Below are 18,493 nucleotides of genomic sequence, written 5' to 3'. Positions count from 1 at the left end.
GAAAAGTCATTACTCCTGCAGTAGAATACCCACCCATGGAGGGTCTCCTGTTACTATATGAGCATGATGTTATAAAGGGGCGGGGGTTGGCAGATTATGGAACTAATACATCATGGACAATATTCAAGTGTGATCACATTCCATACGTTGCAGTCAGATAAAGCACAGCTGAAATTAACATGCATGCAAGCCTGGACAGATGCACATTGGACACAAATCATGTGGTCACGTTTTAAACTGAGATTGCAACATTATGCGATGAAGAGGAGGTCGCGTGTCTAACTATTTATATTTACTTTAACTCAGAAACTAGAGCACACTGTCCCATAACGAACTACTGAATGGTGCAAGATAAGTTCCCAAGCCGATATCACAGGGTGCATATTGTCTTTAAAGCCTTTATATTTCAAACTTACATGGCCAAATATATGGACTACAGGGACAAATCCATAATTTGGATAACTCTGCACTTGATGGGGTTATTTGTTAAATTTGTACAAGATCGGCCACCATATAGTTGAATATTTGCTCTTGACATAACTGTATTTCCCTAACATTATCCATCTCAGAGGTAGGATTTATGTTGGTATTGGATTATATTGGTTCTAAATACAACTGGACAAATACTAGAGGTCCTCTGCACTCAACCCATTATCAATATATTTAAGACAGAGACATTTTGTGCATACTGCTACTGAAAAATGCCTTACCCTTTAAACAAAACAGGGATTGTTTGTCCATATATTGCAATATATTTAAGCTGGCCAACTACGCCATATATGTATTTTGTGGTCACAGCCTCATTGCACCCCCGCCTAATGTTTTTAAAAATTAGTGGTGAGCACAGCTTTCCCTTGTTTGTTCTAAATACAACTGTACATACAGTATATAATGTATTAGCATTTGCAGGAATTTGTTAGTTAGAAATACAGCATATCTTGATATGAACGATGTACATATTTTTTGACTGATACTGCGGTAAACCTGTTGCTTTAGATATGGCTGTTCTTGCCTAATAGCAATGCTAATGTCAGAAAATATAGAATATCTCTTGTATTTTGCTTTTAGCCTTTGTCTCTGAACCTTTTGTTACACACCCATAGGTGGCATGAAATTTAGTAAAATATCTCTCCCTGTTTCCCTACTGTTACATACTTCACACATCCACTATAGTCAGAGATCCACAGAAACTCCCACCAATTTGGAATTATCACAATCCTAATGCAGATATTGGTCTGACAGACTATCTGGGGCCCCATGCATGGACCAATAAGTTGCCATCCTAGTCTTATTTGCCTGTGTATTGCCATCTAATGTTTCTGAACAATGTAGTATTGCACCAGTAGAAAGTGTTAATGTCAATCACTCAGTCTCTTACTTATATAATGTGATTTTTTTTTTTTCCAACAAAAGAACTACCCTAATTCTGCAGAAAAACAACTATGTCTTGGTGGGAAAAGACAAACAATGCACATAATTAAACACATTAGGGGCCCCTAACAACATTTTTCAAATTCTAACAAACTCCCTGAACAAACCCTACCAGGCTCACATCTCACAGGTAGTGTAGGACAGGCAAGGTATGTCAGACACAGAGCATAAGGCAGGCAGAGTATGGCACACACAGGGAGCATAGGACAGGCAGAGTATGGCACACACGGGGAGCATAGGGCAGGCAGAGTATGGCACACACAGGGAGCATAAGGGAGACAGAGTATGATGCATAGGGGAGGCAGAGTATAGCACACAGGGAGCATAGGACAGGCAAAGTATGGCACACACAGGGAGCATAGGGCAGGCAAGATTATGGCATGCACAAGGAGCATCGGGCATGCATGAGTATGACACACACGGAGAGCATAGGGAAGGCAGGGTATGGCACACACACGGACCATAGGGCAGGCAGAGTATCGCACACACAGGAAGCCTAGGGCAGGCAGAGTATAGCACACATAGGGAGCCTAGGGAAGGCAGGAGACAGGGAAACCTATCAGGACTCGAAAATGAACAGTTCATACTGTGCTACAGTTGGTGTCCCTTTGTATGAGGTGTGAACAATGTGGGCACTTTCAGTCTAGGTCTCAGGTGTAAACAGTACAGGGCTTTAGGGGTGTGAACAATGGAGTTATTAAAAGTGTGAACAATGCAGGGGGGATTACAGGTGTGAACAATACAGGGGATTATAGTCTGAATCTAAGGTGTAAACAATGCAGGGACCAGTTACTCTGTAGTGATACCTTTTGAATCTTACACAGGGTAAGCAGACACAGCAGGCAGACTTTCATGTGTGGGGCCACACAAGGACAGTTCTCAAGTAGGACAGCATTGCAGTAGTATGTCCTATTGTTAGAATTTGGGTTACAAGTATAGTATCCACTCCCTTTTTCACTGTGTTCACACAACTAGTATTGCAAGAAGTATATCTTTCCATTTTGGAGAAACCTTATAGTATTTTTTGTGTAAAAAGTTAAATTATATTTAAAAACATTAAAAGGGGTTTCATATGTAATTCAAGGTCCTGCAATCGCTGCTTTTTGTTACACATATGCTGCTCATAGGCTTTTACCATGATGCCCAAATATACCCTTTGTGTATACAGAGCTAGTACCTGGGTCCTAAAAGTATTACCGTGACAGTCCATTTTGTTTTATTCTTGAGGCTGTTATGGGTTAGTACGTTTCAGCAGACATGACCATTCGTTCAATTATTTTTAAAATTAATTTATGTAAATGCATATCTTTTATTTTAGCAATGTTTCTTATAAATAAACTATTCTTTCAAATATACATTTGGTTGCCGCATTCTTTTGAGGGTTGTTTTTTCTCTTTCTTCTCTTCACTTCCGCTTTTTGCTTTGCAGAGTACCTGTAATGTTTTGTTGGCAATTTGTCTTGTTGCTGCTTTCTTAGTGGGGAAAAAGAATATATTGTGTATTTGTGAAGGATCTGTAATGGTCATTGGAATGTCGCACCTTTTGAAGCAGTTTTATGATTTGAGCTGGAGTGAGTTTGAAATTGTCTCAGAATAAGGCTTATGTATTTGTGCCAATTGGGGCTTTTGACCTTTTTTTGGCATCCGTATTTCTACATAATTGAAGCACAACTTTTTATTTATTTTTTTAATTTTGCATATTTCTACAAATGATTTTACTGAATCAAAATGCATTTTGTTTTCAAATACTGTGGCATTTATGCATTCATTAAAGGAGCTCTAATGTTCTTCAGTTACAAAGTGTACATGTGTAGTGAGTTGTGTTAAAAAGCACAGACACCCAACAACATATGAATCAGTCTGGGGGTGTTTCATCCTTCAATGTCATCAGGTTGACAGCTATTGCCTTTATCCCTTGTCAACCTTTTTTCATCTCATGCATGGGCTTTGGCCTAATTGCTCAGAGATGGTCAGGTTTGGCCATATGTGATGTTTACGTTTCACTGTTTGCTAAATAGCACAAAAGCTGTCCCTTTTTAATTCCATTTGAATAGCTAACTGCCTTTTCATTACATTTGGAGAAGTGTTTTTAAATGAATACTTAAGCCACAGATAGTTTATATCAAATTAAGTGGCATATTAAAGAACCATACCAAATTGATATATATATATATATAAGTAAATATTGCCCTTTTACATCTCTTGCCTTCAACTATCATTTAGTGATGGTTTGTGTGCTGCCTCAGAGATCACCTGACCAGAAATACTAACACTGTAACAGGAAGCAGTGTAGGAAGCAAAAGACAGAATGTGCACTGTGATTCTTCGGGACCCAGGGGTGGCCTTTATTTTGTAAAATGGCAGTTTTCTAGTTAGGATTACCCAGTGGCACATGCTACTAAACAAGTATATTATTTTTAAAATGATTTATTTAGATTAAGCAGGGTTTTATGAGCTGTTTTATGCGATATATTTTTAGAGGCCTATATTGGTCGGGGGATATAACTTTCCTTTAAAGGAGAACCAAACCCTTTATATTAAAATCCCCTACCCTGCATAGATTCCCTGCTCCCCCCCAGGCCTTGGTAAATGGCCCTTACTCTTTACATACCCCTCGTTGCAGATTCAGCACACCAGAGTTCACAGTTCGCATGCGCCGAAAGTGACAGAAATTGCCGGAAGAGTACCCAAAGATTACTGAAGAGAAGAAGCCTGTGAACTCTGATGCGTTGAATATGCAACGAGGGGTATGTAAAGAGTCATTTACCAAGGGTAACACTAGGCTGGGGGGGAGCAGAAGGGGGAGTCTATGTAGGGTAGTGGGATAGGGGATTTTAATATAAAGGGTTTGATTCTTCTTTAAAGCCACAGCATGTCCTGCAATAAGTTTCCAACACTTATAGTGGCCTTATAAGGCTGAATAAATGAAGGTAGTGGACACCTAGCAGATTAGATTGCATATACTCATTCCTCCTCCCATTCCCCAACTACTGAACCTGTGAACAAAGTTGCCAAGTCGAATGCTCAAAATGTTTTTCAGCTGCAAACACTTCAGTGTGAGAACACCAACCTCAGGAGGCCAGCTACAACCAATCTATATAAGGTCCCACCCGGATCAGAATACACAGACCTCTCCAACCCATCTTCATTAAAGAGGCATCCTTCAGGATGGGGTAGCAGGCCCATGTCAATGTATGAGACCGGATCTGTTCAAAAACCCTATCTCCCAATAGGAGAAATCACTTATCCAGAAGAGAGTGTTAACAGACTGCAGCCATTTCCACAACACGTAAGTGTAGTGCTCCTGCCTCTCTGCATGCTTTTTCTTTTCAGTTCCAATATCTTTTAAATGTCTTGCATGCTTCTTTAAGTATGTGTAGTGATAGCTTGAAAAGCAATACAATGACGGCAAACTTTTTAATAATGGTATGCGATGAGGGAGAAAAGATGCTATACTTTTTCAACAAGCAACTAATGAAACTAAAGGTACTTGCAACCTCGGCTAAATCACTTAAGGCAAGGGTATATTCTGGGCATAAAGTTCTGCAATTGCTTAGAGGGATCATGCATGTTCCACATTCTGCTCAAAATCTTTATTACTGTACAAGTGGAAGCCCATGGTTCAGGGAGTATTTGAATAGTTTTTTTATTGATTGATTTCAAGACTGCCCAACAACTCCATGGACTTCTTGGTAAGACATTTTAATATTCTTTGGTCCTTAATAGTTTATCTGTAATGTTTATCTTAATGTTTTATCTGTAAAGGTTATTATTATATGCGCAAAAATAGTTAATTGGGGAAAGGTATTGGTACTGGCCTCCTCCACCACCAGTTATATATGTACTTGAAAAAAATTATTGCCAATACCTGAGAGTCAAAAGTGGGATGTTCCTAGATTTATTAAAGTGCTCATGACACAAGAGTTACGATCAGACGTTTGGGGACAGTGGCTTGCCCTTCTTCAAGTGATAACCCACCATAGATTCTGCCATTGCTTATATACCCATGTTATGGTGCCATCTAGTGCGCGACTCCCAAAGTGCAAGCAATGGTACAAGGTATACAATTAACATATAACAATCCTCATGATAGTAACAATTTAACTCCAGTGTAATTAAATAGTCTCAAAGAAACGCGAAAAATTCAAAAAAGATCAAAAAAGTTCATCAAAATTAAGTTCAAATAGGTCCATCCAGATTGTTTTGAACAAAGAGGACTATAACACACGTCATTTCATTAACACATATGTAATTTCGTAAATGCATTACACTTGAATAATACTTACTAACTGCGGAGAAGGAATGATTCTACCTTTATACTTTCAATCAAATATTTTTCACTCGTATTCTCCTGCACTGTAAAACACGGAAGGAAAATATTAGGCAGTAGTTAATCAAAAACAGGTATAATTAATTGCTTTATTGAGGCCTCTAGGTATCAAAGTATTCAATTTCCACATCCAATATGTTTCCCTTTGAAGAAGTTTCTGGTCTACGTTGCCTGATTTAGTCCTAACTTCCTCTAGTACCATCCGCCGTAACTGTGAAATTGAATGGTTACATTCAGCCCAATGTCAGCTAATGGATGTGGGTTTAGTTTTTACATTTCGTATGGCACGCCTATGCTCATTCAATCTTACCCTGATCATCCTATTGGTTTTGCCTACGTAAGCGAGCCCGCATGGACACTTTAATAGGTATATCACATTGGTGGACAAACACGTGAAATATCCTTTGATTTTAATCTGTGTCCCAAATGTGGGATGTGATATATTAGCCCCTTTGATAATGCCATTGCAGTTTTGGCAGGATAAGCAGGGGAAGGTGCCTATTACTGGTTTACCTATAAATCTTTGTGTTTGCCGTGGCTGACTTGGACATATCACTGTGCACCAACTGATCCCCTAAATTCTTACCACGGCTATAGGCAAATAAGGGGTACTCAGTAAAAATCCTATAAGTTCTCGGGTCATTCATCACAATCGGCCAATATTTCCTAATTACCTTGCGTACTTCCTTTGAATGGCAATCATATGTAGTTACAAAGGGAATTGTACTAGTAGTGGTTTCCTTTTTCTTACTCTTCAATAACACACAGGGCCGCCATCAGGGGGGGACAAGGGGCCCGGGGCTGCAGCCGTGCCTCTGCTTGCGGAGTCCCGAATAGGCAGAATGTGGAAGTGCTGAACATACGAAGTCCTAAGCGGCGGAAATTTTGTTGTATGGGCCCCGTGATTTCTAATGGCGGCCCTGCTGACACATGTAGGAATTCAACATGTGAAGTGTATGTAGTACAAATTTGATTGTTGGATGGACCTTGTTTATATATTCAATACATTGAATCAGTTTTATGTGAGGGCCTCGCCATACAAAGAATCCACAAAACGACAATACCAATATATATATATATATATATATATATATATATATATATATATATATATATATATATATTGTGAAAATATGTTGTTTTGTTATTATTATTGCACTTCTATAAAGCGCCAACATATTCCACAGCACTGCAAAATAAATGGGTGTATACATTAAATATACACATTTACATACAAAAATGGCAAATATCTAATTCAAGATGTAAAGGGGGCTCTGCCTAAAAAGAGCTTACAATCTAAAAGATTAATTCTCATCACAACATGTTGGAACAGATAATTGTAAAATATAATATGCAGATAATTGGGCAGAGGTCCACTGAATAGGTTTCAAGTTTTTTTTATATATATATATATATATATATATATATATATATATATATATATATATATATATATATATATATATATATATATAAAATTAGGTGCATTACATTATTTGGCTTTTTGTTTTGCAGCTTTCAGTGAAGGTATTAATCCTTCTGGACAATTTTAGTCCTTTCTTTAACAAATAAAAAAACAAACATACAAAAAGTATTGTAGAAGTGATACCTATATTAGCTAACAATAAAGCTTTCGGAGCACCAAGGAGGCCCCTTCTTCAGGCAAAATACAAATGAAAGCTAGAAAGGCACAGCATATAGTCTGTTAGATCAGTGAAGGCATAGTAGCCTTCGTCAGATGCATAAATGAATGACAACAGCAAACAAACATTTAAACCCTTCAGCCCACCAACAAGTTTTACCCACTCCATGGTGTTGCCGAGTAGGGATGTAGCGAACTGCCGATTTGGTGTTAGCGAACGCCGTTCGCGAACACCGGCAAAAAATGCAAACGTTCGCGAACTTCGAACACCCGCTAAAATCGTTCGATTCGAACGATCGAAGGATTTTAATCGTTCGATCGAACGATTTTCATTCGAATCGAACGATCGAAGCATTCAATCGAATGCTTTTCATTCGATCGAATGCTTTTCATTCGATCGAATGCTTTTCATTCGATCGAATGCTTTTCATTCGATCGAATGCTTTTCATTCGATCGAATGCTTTTCATTCGATCGAATGCTTTTCATTCGATCGAATGCTTTTCATTCGATCGAATGCTTACAATCGTTCGAACGAATGGAAATCGTTCGATTTTTAGCGGTCGAAGGAATTCGAATGGTCGAACGCTTTGTATTCGAATCGAACGCGAACTCAAAATGCGAACGTCGCGCGACGTTCGCGAACATTCGGCGGACGCGAACGGTCGAAGTTCGCGCGAACAAGTTCGCCGGCGAACAGTTCGCTACATCCCTATTGCCGAGTACATTATGAGAACAAAGAAGTACTGCCATCTAGCGGCCTACTCCCTAACAGCACCTTCAAGTAACAGGTAGTCCCATATAGTACATATTATATAAGTAATATCTCTGTATACAAATGGGAGCTATCTCCTACCTGAAGTTGTAACGAAGGTTCTATGCTTGAGGGGGGCCCAGAAACATCGTCTTTACATCCATCACTCATATATCTGCTTTCACCAGTTTATCTGCCAGGTTTCTGACCCTTTTATAGGAAGAAAGTGGTGGTAATATACAGAACGTTTCTCCAATGTTTTACTTAATTGACTTACAAAAGGGATCCTTTCAAAGTTTTTCTGGTCTCTGTGTAACTCACCAGTTATGAGAGGAGGTCCAGGTACACCGCCCTGAACCTTCAGCTTAGGGGAGCAGACTTTTTTCCTTCAGCTTAGGGATCTTTACAAAAGGGATCCTTTGTTCTACTTGCGTTTTACCTGCAAGTAGATTCTTCTTTTTTTATTCAAGCACCTCTTCACTTACATTGTACAGGGCTTTAATATCATTATACCTTTTCCACCACCTTATTTATGACATTCTGACGAAGGTTCAAGGTGAACCGAAACGCGTAGATGTGGGGGATTTTGTGAATATCTGAATAAAGACACTTGAATTTATCCGTGAGTGCTCCTAAATACTTCTCCTTATTATACCGTATATACAGCCTGATGACGGTCCCTAGTGGACCAACACTCGTCGATGTCTGAGTTTGTTATAATGCAGTAAAGCATTATTTTTGCCACGATTATTACTTCTTCATTAGCACCAGGCTTGTGCTATGAAGGAGAGGTAGGTGCCAGTATTGAGCTATACACACACACACACACACACACACACACACACACACACACACACACACACACACACACACACACACACACACACACACACACACACACACACACACACACACACACACACACACACACACACACACACACACACACACACACACACACACACACACACACACACACACACACACACACACACACACACACACACACACACACACACACACACACACACACACACACACACACTTTGCAAAAGAGGCATGCTGGCTACCAAAATAAATAACTTACTGGGGTTTACATTGGGTAACATTATGAATAAAATACTTAATCCTAGGCTTTCCTTGTACTCTAACCATAGGACCTTGCACAGATGGTTTCCCTTGGTTCTGGAGCTGGCCTACCGAAGCCTTGCTGATCTGGCAAACCTAATCTAGTGCTAATCAACGAGAACTTCAAATCTAGTAAACCTGAGTAAAAAGTAATATTGTTTTTCAACTGACCAGTTTCTTCATTTGGTTGCAGTTACCCAGTCCATCAACATTTTGAGTTGTCATTATTTCATTATTTTGGGGTATCTCGAGTGTTTTTCTTTTTTTCCCCCTCAGATTGGGAGGAGTGCTTTTGTGACCTCCTCTTCATCCCTGCCTTCCTTCCCCTCCACGCTTTCCTGGTCAAGAGATGAAAGCACACGAAGGGTTAAGTAGCTTTCAATTTAGATTCACCCTGTGGAGGCCTTGGATTTCTCCACAGGGGCATCCTAGCTTTTTTCTTTTTGCCTTTTCTGCTAACAGCCCTATTATCTCTGCATGAAGCAGCAATGCCCATCATAACATCATCTACCTCTACCCATTTGCACTTCACATCCTTGTAATGCTTCCAGCACGATGATCACTGTAACCAAAGTCACTTCTCTTTATTGGATAACTTGCATTTTAAGCCAGAGTTGATACATGCTGCTGGTTACTCTTTTGTGAGAGGGTTAAATTGCACTTCAGTTCCACAGGCTGAAGAAGGTCAAGAGGTATGGTTGAAAGGTGAGCACAGGTTTTTTCTTTTTAACTGGTATAACTAAGACTAGGAGCATAATTATAAACATCGAAGACCGACATCACCAGTGATGTTGCCCATGGCAACCAATCAGATTTTTGTTTTGTAACGTTTAGGTGACAGTTGAAATCTAATTGCTGATTGGTTGCTATGAGCAACATAGCTGATGATGTTTTTCTCAGATGTTGATAAATATGTCCCAAAGGCTTAAATCTAAACAAAGGTACTGAATTACTGTATATTCTAATCTGGGTAGAGCTGAAATGTATTTGCACTCGGTTGCATTGTCCAGTATAAAAATAAAAACTGGGTAAATAGGCTGTGCAAAATAAAAAATGTTTTCAATATAGTTAGCCAAAAATGTAATGTATAAAGACTGGAGTGACTGGATGTGTAACATAATAGCCAGACAAATTAGTGTGAGCGGACGCACACCCACAACACCCTCCTGTAAAGTCGCCTGGTGCTTGGTACATAATAGCCAGAACACTACTCCCTGCTCTTGGTTTCCATTGATTGGTTACCAGGCAGTAACAAATCTCCAAATCATCACATCAGCCTTTATACATTACATGTTTGGCTAATTTACCATATTAAAAAAAAAATTATTTCATAATCAGTTTACCCAATTTTAATTTTTACACTGAACTGTTCCTTTAAGCAAAGAAGCATACGTTACAACATTTAGCAACTAATTATACTTACACTAACTCAGTCCAAAAGAACAGCGTATTTTAAAAAGTCATGCCAATAAAATATTCAAAGCCAAGGTTTATTTGGCATATCACACTAGACTAGAATATGGCCAGATGAGCCATATATATATTTTTTTTTCTTTGTGCTGCAACAAATTTTTATCTAACCAAACAAGGTTACAAAATAATATTTATGCAAGAAAAATTCTTTCCTCATTCTAGGGATCAAAAGTAGAAAAACAGAACAGCAAGCCAGAGAGTGATTATGATAATCCCATCCATGACTCTGAACATGATGATACAAGGTATGTCTATGTTCTACTTTTACTTTACTTTCTCACATCCGCACTCTCATGTACCAATAGTGTACGGTAATTTAACGTAGTTTTAACTATTTAGAATTGTAATCAGCCCAAAATATTCCCCCATAGAAGGCAAAAAATACTAGATTCAATATAAATAGAGCGGGCTTGCCCGCTGAATAAACAGACATGGTGGTATAGCAAAAAGTATTTTTAACTAATTTTAAGCATTCACAGAAAGAATAAATTTTGTCATATAAACACAATAAGGCAAAACTGTCCAAAAAGTTTACAGTGCATAAATACATTAAGTCAAATAAAGAAAGGAAGCGGATACGATTGCCACAGAATGAGAATTAACCTGACGTTTCAGCTGTTAGCCAATGGGAATTCTCAGCTAACAGCCGAAACGTCGGGGTAATTCAATCTTAAAGGGATTCTGTCACAGGGAAACATGCTTTTTTACTGAATGCACTAGTCAATAGTGCTCCTCCAGCAGAATCCTCCTGCATTGAAACTGTTTTTTAAAAGAGCAAACAGATTTTTTTTTTTATATTTTTAATTTTGAAATTTGTTGTGGGGCTAGACACGGTCTTAGTTTCCTCAAGCATGTGACTTGTGCTCTGATTCAGTTATGCTGCACTGTTCCCCCCCCCCTATCAACAGAACAATGGGAAGGTAACCAGTTAACTGCTCCCTGACACTTGCATTGCTCTCATTCCCCACCTGTGTTACATATGAGAACAGCAAATCCAAGTCTGGCTATTCGCTAACCCAAGTTGTGACTTCTTCAGTTACATTAAGTAGGAGAAACAATAGCCTATCTGAAAGTAGTTCTTTCTGGCTCTTTTTGAAAGGCACAATAACCTGATATGGCTGCCTATACACCATTATTACAACTACAAAAATATTTAAAAATAAAATATTTATTGGTTCAAGAATAATATTTTAAATAGTAGAATGAATTACATTACACTGTGTTATTTGAATTAGAATTAATTACAGTACACTGTGTTATTTAGTAATACAAACTACACCATAAAGATCATGATAGAATCTCTTTAAAGGACAAGGAACGGCAAAAAAATAAAATCCCATTTTTACTTTCTTTAATGAAAAAGAAACCTATCTCCAATATACTTTAATTAAAAAATGTCTACCATTTTTATAAGAAACCTGACTGTATGTAGTGAATTCTCCCTTCACTTACTGCTGTGGATAGGAATTGTCAGATGGTCCCTAACTGCTGAGCAGGGAAACAATCATAATTATGAACAGCTGGGGGAGCCCCCGCCTTACTTACCAGCCATGCAGAACTCAAGCAGCTTTGTTTATGACGATCCCTAAGCAGCCCAGACCACACTGAGCATGTGCAGGGTCAGGCAAAGATGTTTAACAAAGTTACAAGACGACAGCCCCCTGTGGCCAACTTTGAAAGCATAAATCATTTGTTTGATTAGGCTTGTGGTGCAGTAAGTTCATGTTTATATTTAGTATTCAAAATACAGCATTTCTAGCCTTATTCTATTTTAGACTTTCCTTGTCCTTTAAGGTCAACTACTCGTTAAAATGCAAACCTGAAATGTGTCATTTTTGTTGGTGTTTCTGGTTGCTTTGTAGAAAGCCAGTTTTTATTGTCTCCCTTAAAATTGCCATTTTATCCTCTTTGTTTTACTCAGTGCAAGCAGAAAAGGAAGACCGAAAAGTATGGCATGGCAAGCAGAGGATTCTATCCCTGAAATAGCAGACCTTAATGTGGATGTAAGTGCCATTCTACCAAGCACTGAGGACGTGATCAGGAAAACGGAACAGATCACTAAAAACATCCAAGAACTCCTAAGAGCCGCTCAAGAGAACAAGCATGACAGGTAATGAAGATGGTGCCTGAGCATATCCATGAACTTTTGGGTTTTATTTGAATCACTTGTTTGTTAAATCATGATTGCCCTTTTATTAAATGAGTTTAACAATCTTAATAAAATCAAGTGCTTGTGGCTTCTATTTCCCAGTTTACTTTTGGAGTGTTTTAGGTATGAACAATATATTTGTGTTCCGAACAACAACTCTAATTACTGCTTCACTCTGAGCAACCTTACCTGTAGTCACGGTGGCATTTCTATAAAAAAGAATTCACAGCAGTTATGTAGTTATTTGAGACCTTTATCATTTGCTTATGGCTGGCCCTCGGGGTATCATAATGGGTTACAGGAGAAGACTAGGCTTGAGTTGCCATAGTGGTATTGATTGAATTGGCTACATTGTTTGAGGAGTCATTGTTGAGAGTGCACAAGGCACATCATGCTGATATCCTCTGCACTTTGTACATGGCTTTCCCTGCTGTACAGCTGGCACAATGCTTAGGTGAGTTATAGATTTATATTACCCAGTGCCAGTAATCTATTTTATTTGGTTTTATATAGCTAACCCCCTTGCTGCCTAAGAGGCTTCAAGAAATAAAACAATGAAAGCATTTTAGTGGGTCAAACCGGTCTGGCAACTTCATATTTTTTCAGGGCCCAGTGTTTTATTTGTGATGCCTGTATAAGGGTATACCTATAGACTTATGGCCTATGCACATTTTTTATTTCTTTGTTTTGCTTTTTCTTACATTTACTTTTTTGTTTCCCTTTGTCATGTCCACGGTCTATCAGGCCCTTTGAGCGGGGAACTGTGCGTAGGCTGAGGCATAGCCTTGACTGTTTTAGCACTCTGGTTCCTTGGTCTGAGAATGCTCCCCTCCAGCCTCTGACCCTCCAGCAGCCTCACTCTTCCTCCTGGTACTCTGCCCTCTGTCCCTGTTTCCCAGGCAAAGTGACCTCTCTTTCTTTGCCTTATTTCTCTCTCTCCTTATCCTTGCTAATAGCTGTCATGGCCAGTGCTGGAAGGAACCTAATTGTAAACCATGCACAGATCAAAGCTGTTGCGATACTGCATTGTGGCAGAAACATAGCTTAGCTGAATGTCTGCACTTCTGGGATATCTACGAAGTAGCATCTGCAGTTTAATTGGGGCAAGAGCATTCATTTTAAAATGTTAGACATGCACAGTATCTCACTTAAAACATTTATTTGTGCAAAATCACCAATAACCATATAAATCACACTGAATCATTGAAAATACTTTTCTCCATATCACAACACCAGGCAGTGTCGTCGCCCCCCCCGTCTGCCTACCTCATGTCAGCCACTCCCTCCTGACATGTTTCGTGCTATTGGGGCTTTATCAGATTTTACATGATACATGGCAGTGGACGCATGCACAGTGCTCACTATAAGATAGCATATACCCCAAATATAAATTGATTTAGTTGATTATAAAACAAGCAGGTGGACAGTATTTCCTTCTACCACTGGTCATGTTGAATCCAAGAAAAATGCATGTACAAAGTGTGTTACATAACCAGCATCTACCTATGCCATTAACCCAGTCTGTGATCTATAGACCCTGTAACTGGATACGATTAGCGCCAGAATACATGTTACACAGTGAATTATAGAGATTTTAAAATATACCAAGGAGTTCTATGTATGTCATGGGACTTCCATTGTAATATTCTTTATATATTTCAGGAAAGGTGCATTATCTCATATAGTGCAAATCAAACAAACCGCTTACTGATAACTGTTAATTAGTAGTTTGTGCATGTTTCTAAGTTGTGCTTTCAGCCTGATGCTGTTTAAAATCACCTTTTCTCAAAATCAAATTTTTTTTGCTGTGAAAAGTAACTTAGCCCCTGTATGAAAAGCAATGAATGCTGTTGCCAACTTTTCCACCACCTTGGCTGCATCACTTACACAAATGTCACAGCCAAGATCAGTATCACAGACCAATCTTAGCATTAAATAGTTACTTCCCTCCAGCTGTGCAGCTTTATAGTCCTTGGGTAGTGGGCAATATACAGATCATTTGTGACTCTGCCTGCATGTTCTGCTAGCCCTCAGACCAGCAGCCTTTGACCTCAGCCATTTTGTAGTCAGTCACTTGGCTTTCACATCACAGTTGGAATGCTGATAACCAACTGTAAAAGTATGGAATGTATTTACTGTTGAAATGCTGACAAAGTTCAAAAAGCCACAGGAATTCACCTTAAGACCGGTACTCCCAAATGATCCTGACAAACAGTATGACCTAATAATTACCTATTAATATGACGTTTGTCCTCCCTTTGCTGCTATAACAGCCTCTACTGTTATGGGAAGGATTTCCACTACCTATTGGAGCATTGTTGGTGGGATTTGCTTTCATTCAGCCACAAAAGCATTAGTGAGGTTGGGCACTGATGTTTGGAATCAGGTCTGACTTGCAGTTGGTGTTTCCATTCATCCCACAGAAGTTCAGTTGTGCTGAAGTCAGTCAAGTTCCTAGACTTCCATCTAGGGATGCACCAAATCCACTATTTGGGATTCGGTCGAATCCTTCATGAACGATTCAGCCGAATACCGAAGGAATCATAATTTGCATATGCAAATTAGGGTCAGGAAAAGAAAAAGTGGAAAAAATTCTTCTTTTGTGAAGGTCATGTGATTTCCCTACCCACCCCTAATTTACATATGCACAGTAGGATTCGGTTTGGCCAGGCACAAGGATTTGGCCTAATCTGAATCCTGTTGAAAAAATGCCAAATCCCGACCCAAATCCTGGATTCAGTGCATCCTTCTCTACAAACCTTTCTGTATGGACCTTGCTTTTATTGTTTTAGAACAGGAAAGGGACTTCCCAGAACTGTTTGCACAAAGTAGGAAATGTTATATAAGCATGCAGGCATCTAAATCAAGAGTGTTTTATGTACAAGTAGCTGTCCCCCAAAAGGGTATTGTCAATAACTTCTCATGTTTGCACATTTCACTTTACATAAGTACCTCTAACATTGCTTTGAGTGTAGGAATATTATTACACTGTATCTTTGTCCTATGTACTGTATGCCTACACAAGATTACCCCCACTAAACCAAGGATCAGTTATTCCCGGTATTCCAACTTTTTTTCAGGATACTCTGAACTTGTACACTGGGCTGCATTTTTTTTTTTTTTTTTAAACAGCAAGGGCATGTTTACTAACATTGGAGATAAATATCTGGAGAGATTTCTAGAGATGTTGCTCATGGTAACCAATCAGCAATTAGATTTAAACAGCCATCTATAAGTTAGAAAACAAAAGCAAAGATCTGATTGGTTGTTATGGACAACATCTCCGGAAATGTCTCCAGATATTTAGCTCCAATGTTAGTAAACATGCCCTCAAGTACGTAATTGGGCTTTTTCAGTTTCAAGGTAGGGTCGGATCACTAACGCTTGTGTCCATGCTTTTAGATTCAGGTTGTGCATTCTTTATTTTTTGTGGTATTTTGCAGTGCTGTTCTGTCAGCTGTACAGAAAGTCTCTGGTGCTCTAATTCCTACAGAACTTCAACTCACAGCACCGCTGACAAGGGGGATATCTGAGAGTTGTAGTTCAGCATCAGCTGGAGCACCAGAAGTTGCCTATTCCTTCTTAAAACATTTAATTGAATAAGTCTGTGTGCCTAACTTTAGGTGTGTGCAGTGTTTGCTTTATAACCCCAGTATTCAGCATATTTTCTATATTTGGTGTGTCTGTTGCAATGTATAAGTATGACCTATTGTATATTAATGATATTATAAGGCATCCCTCCTGTGCTCTATGCATAAGCTCCTATTGAAGTGACATTGGTTTATCCTTGCAATTCATCAGTGAGCTTCAGAAGGAAGACCAGCACACTGCATTTTAATTTGACCTGAGCCATCCGCCTGACAGTCTCAGTCCTATTCATATGTGTGCTGCTGCATGTCAATCAGGTTCTCCAAATAATATGCAACACATCATTCTGTCTGGGCTGATCACACAGTGTGCATAAGGCCTAAAGATTAAATACACTATAAAATATACTTGTTAAACATGCTTGATGCAGAAATGGTTTCTAGAGCATTACTTTTCTTTGGGCTTTATGAGCCATGTTTATGTCTTTGATTGTTACACAAAAGTCAATCAAATCTTTGGTCTAATTGAATAGATCCATTTGTTGGCTTGGTCCACTGAGCTACTGGAATGCTTGTCCAGCTTTAGGTCTAAATGTATGGAATGTGATCTAAACAAACACACATAAGAGATTTGCCTGTACAGTATATCCATTGCTGAAGTACAAGACACACCCCTGCAAGTGTCATGTTAGTGGACATGTGCATTTGTTACATGACCGTCAACAAGCTCAAGCAGTGACATGGAAATAAGCAGCAGATTTCAAGGCAAATGCCAGGGAGTCTTCTGGACAATTATTCAAAATTTCTGTTTGGAAGCTTTTAAAAGATAAACAAATCTTTTTCATTCCAAGATATTAAAGGATACATGTACTGTTAATAAGAATGAATTTTGTTACAACAGCACCACCTGCTGGTCATTTTCGAACCAGTCTGACCACCAAGTAGACAAGGAAGTTGTCAGGAGAGAGAAAGAGACTGCTCTGAGGTTCTTCTGGTTAGGAAGCACATTTGAAACCTTTCTCAAATCTTTCCTAAGCAGAAGAACATCAGTGCAGTCTCTTTCTCTGTCCTGGCAACTTCCTTGTCTACTTGGTGGTCACAATGGTCAGAAACTGACCAGTAGGTGGTGCTGTTGTAACATAATTAATTTATATTAATAATGCATGTATCCTTTAATATCTTGGAATAAATAATGAATGTACACCCTCAGGCAGAATTTCCTGGGATTGACGCGACGATCGTTCAATAGCCACACCATAGCCCCACTCCTGACATCACAGTCCCGTCCCCGCGACGTCATGGCCCCGCCCTGCTACACCACTTCCCTGCCCCCGCTTTGTCACGGCCCTGCCTTACCCCAGCTGTGAGTTCTGCCTGTCCAGGGAGACTTTATGAGTAGACATGTACAAGATGCTGTCACCAAAAGCACTCATGCTGTCATTTCCATAACATAGTAGAGCTTGTTTATATGGAGAAGTCATCCCAGCTGGAATCTGTACAGTTTCTAGGTAGATAGGGTTAGAAGAGAAAATGTGTCTATGCCCTTTCCTTGATTATTTCATGTTTTCTTCCCACAGCTACATACCATGCTCAGAAAGAATACATGTTGCAGTGATAGAAATGGCTGCCCTTTTCCCAAAGGTAAGACTTACCCAACACCAGAGGCCCCAGTGTTATACAAAGAGATTAACCCTTATATTAATGAAAGGCACTACGTTTGCCCATGAGCAGTAACCCATAGCAACTGATAAAATGCATGCTTTTAAACAGGTGACCAGTGAAAGCTACCTGCACAAGTTACACAAGTGAGTGCATGCTGTGTTGCATGAGATTCAGCCCTCCTGGGCAACCAAGTGCATAACAAATGACTAAGGGACCTTATGCAGTGGCCAAGACTGAATGGCGCATGAGTGAGTGTCAGCCAAGATGCTTTCTATACAAACCTCTGGCTGGAGCTTCCTGATGATGTATCATGTGTCCGGCCCATCCAACACAATATGC

The 18,493-nt window shown here is 39.2% G+C and overlaps 1 protein-coding gene across 6 annotated transcripts in view; it reads left to right on the top strand.

The window, feature by feature from the left end:
• Positions 1-18,493, top strand: part of LOC108707080 (ARF GTPase-activating protein GIT2) — a 54,220-nt gene that overhangs the window by 34,264 nt on the left and 1,463 nt on the right. For 5 of the 6 annotated variants that reach the window (XM_041580258.1, XM_041580257.1, XM_041580256.1 and 2 more), the window contains 5 exons: positions 4,471-4,719; positions 9,560-9,649; positions 10,919-11,001; positions 12,678-12,866; positions 18,070-18,133. In XM_041580258.1, coding sequence (XP_041436192.1) covers positions 4,471-4,719; positions 9,560-9,649; positions 10,919-11,001; positions 12,678-12,866; positions 18,070-18,133 — 675 coding nt within the window. The remainder of the gene's footprint in view (positions 1-4,470; positions 4,720-9,559; positions 9,650-10,918; positions 11,002-12,677; positions 12,867-18,069; positions 18,134-18,493) is intronic. The other variant, XM_041580259.1, reaches the window with a different exon arrangement.

This window comes from Xenopus laevis, chromosome 1S, assembly GCF_017654675.1.
Source record: "Xenopus laevis strain J_2021 chromosome 1S, Xenopus_laevis_v10.1, whole genome shotgun sequence".
Classification (NCBI taxonomy): Eukaryota; Metazoa; Chordata; class Amphibia; order Anura; family Pipidae; genus Xenopus; species Xenopus laevis.
The sequence above is the reverse complement of the archived record's forward strand: the minus strand, read 5'-3'. Positions and strand labels throughout refer to the sequence as shown.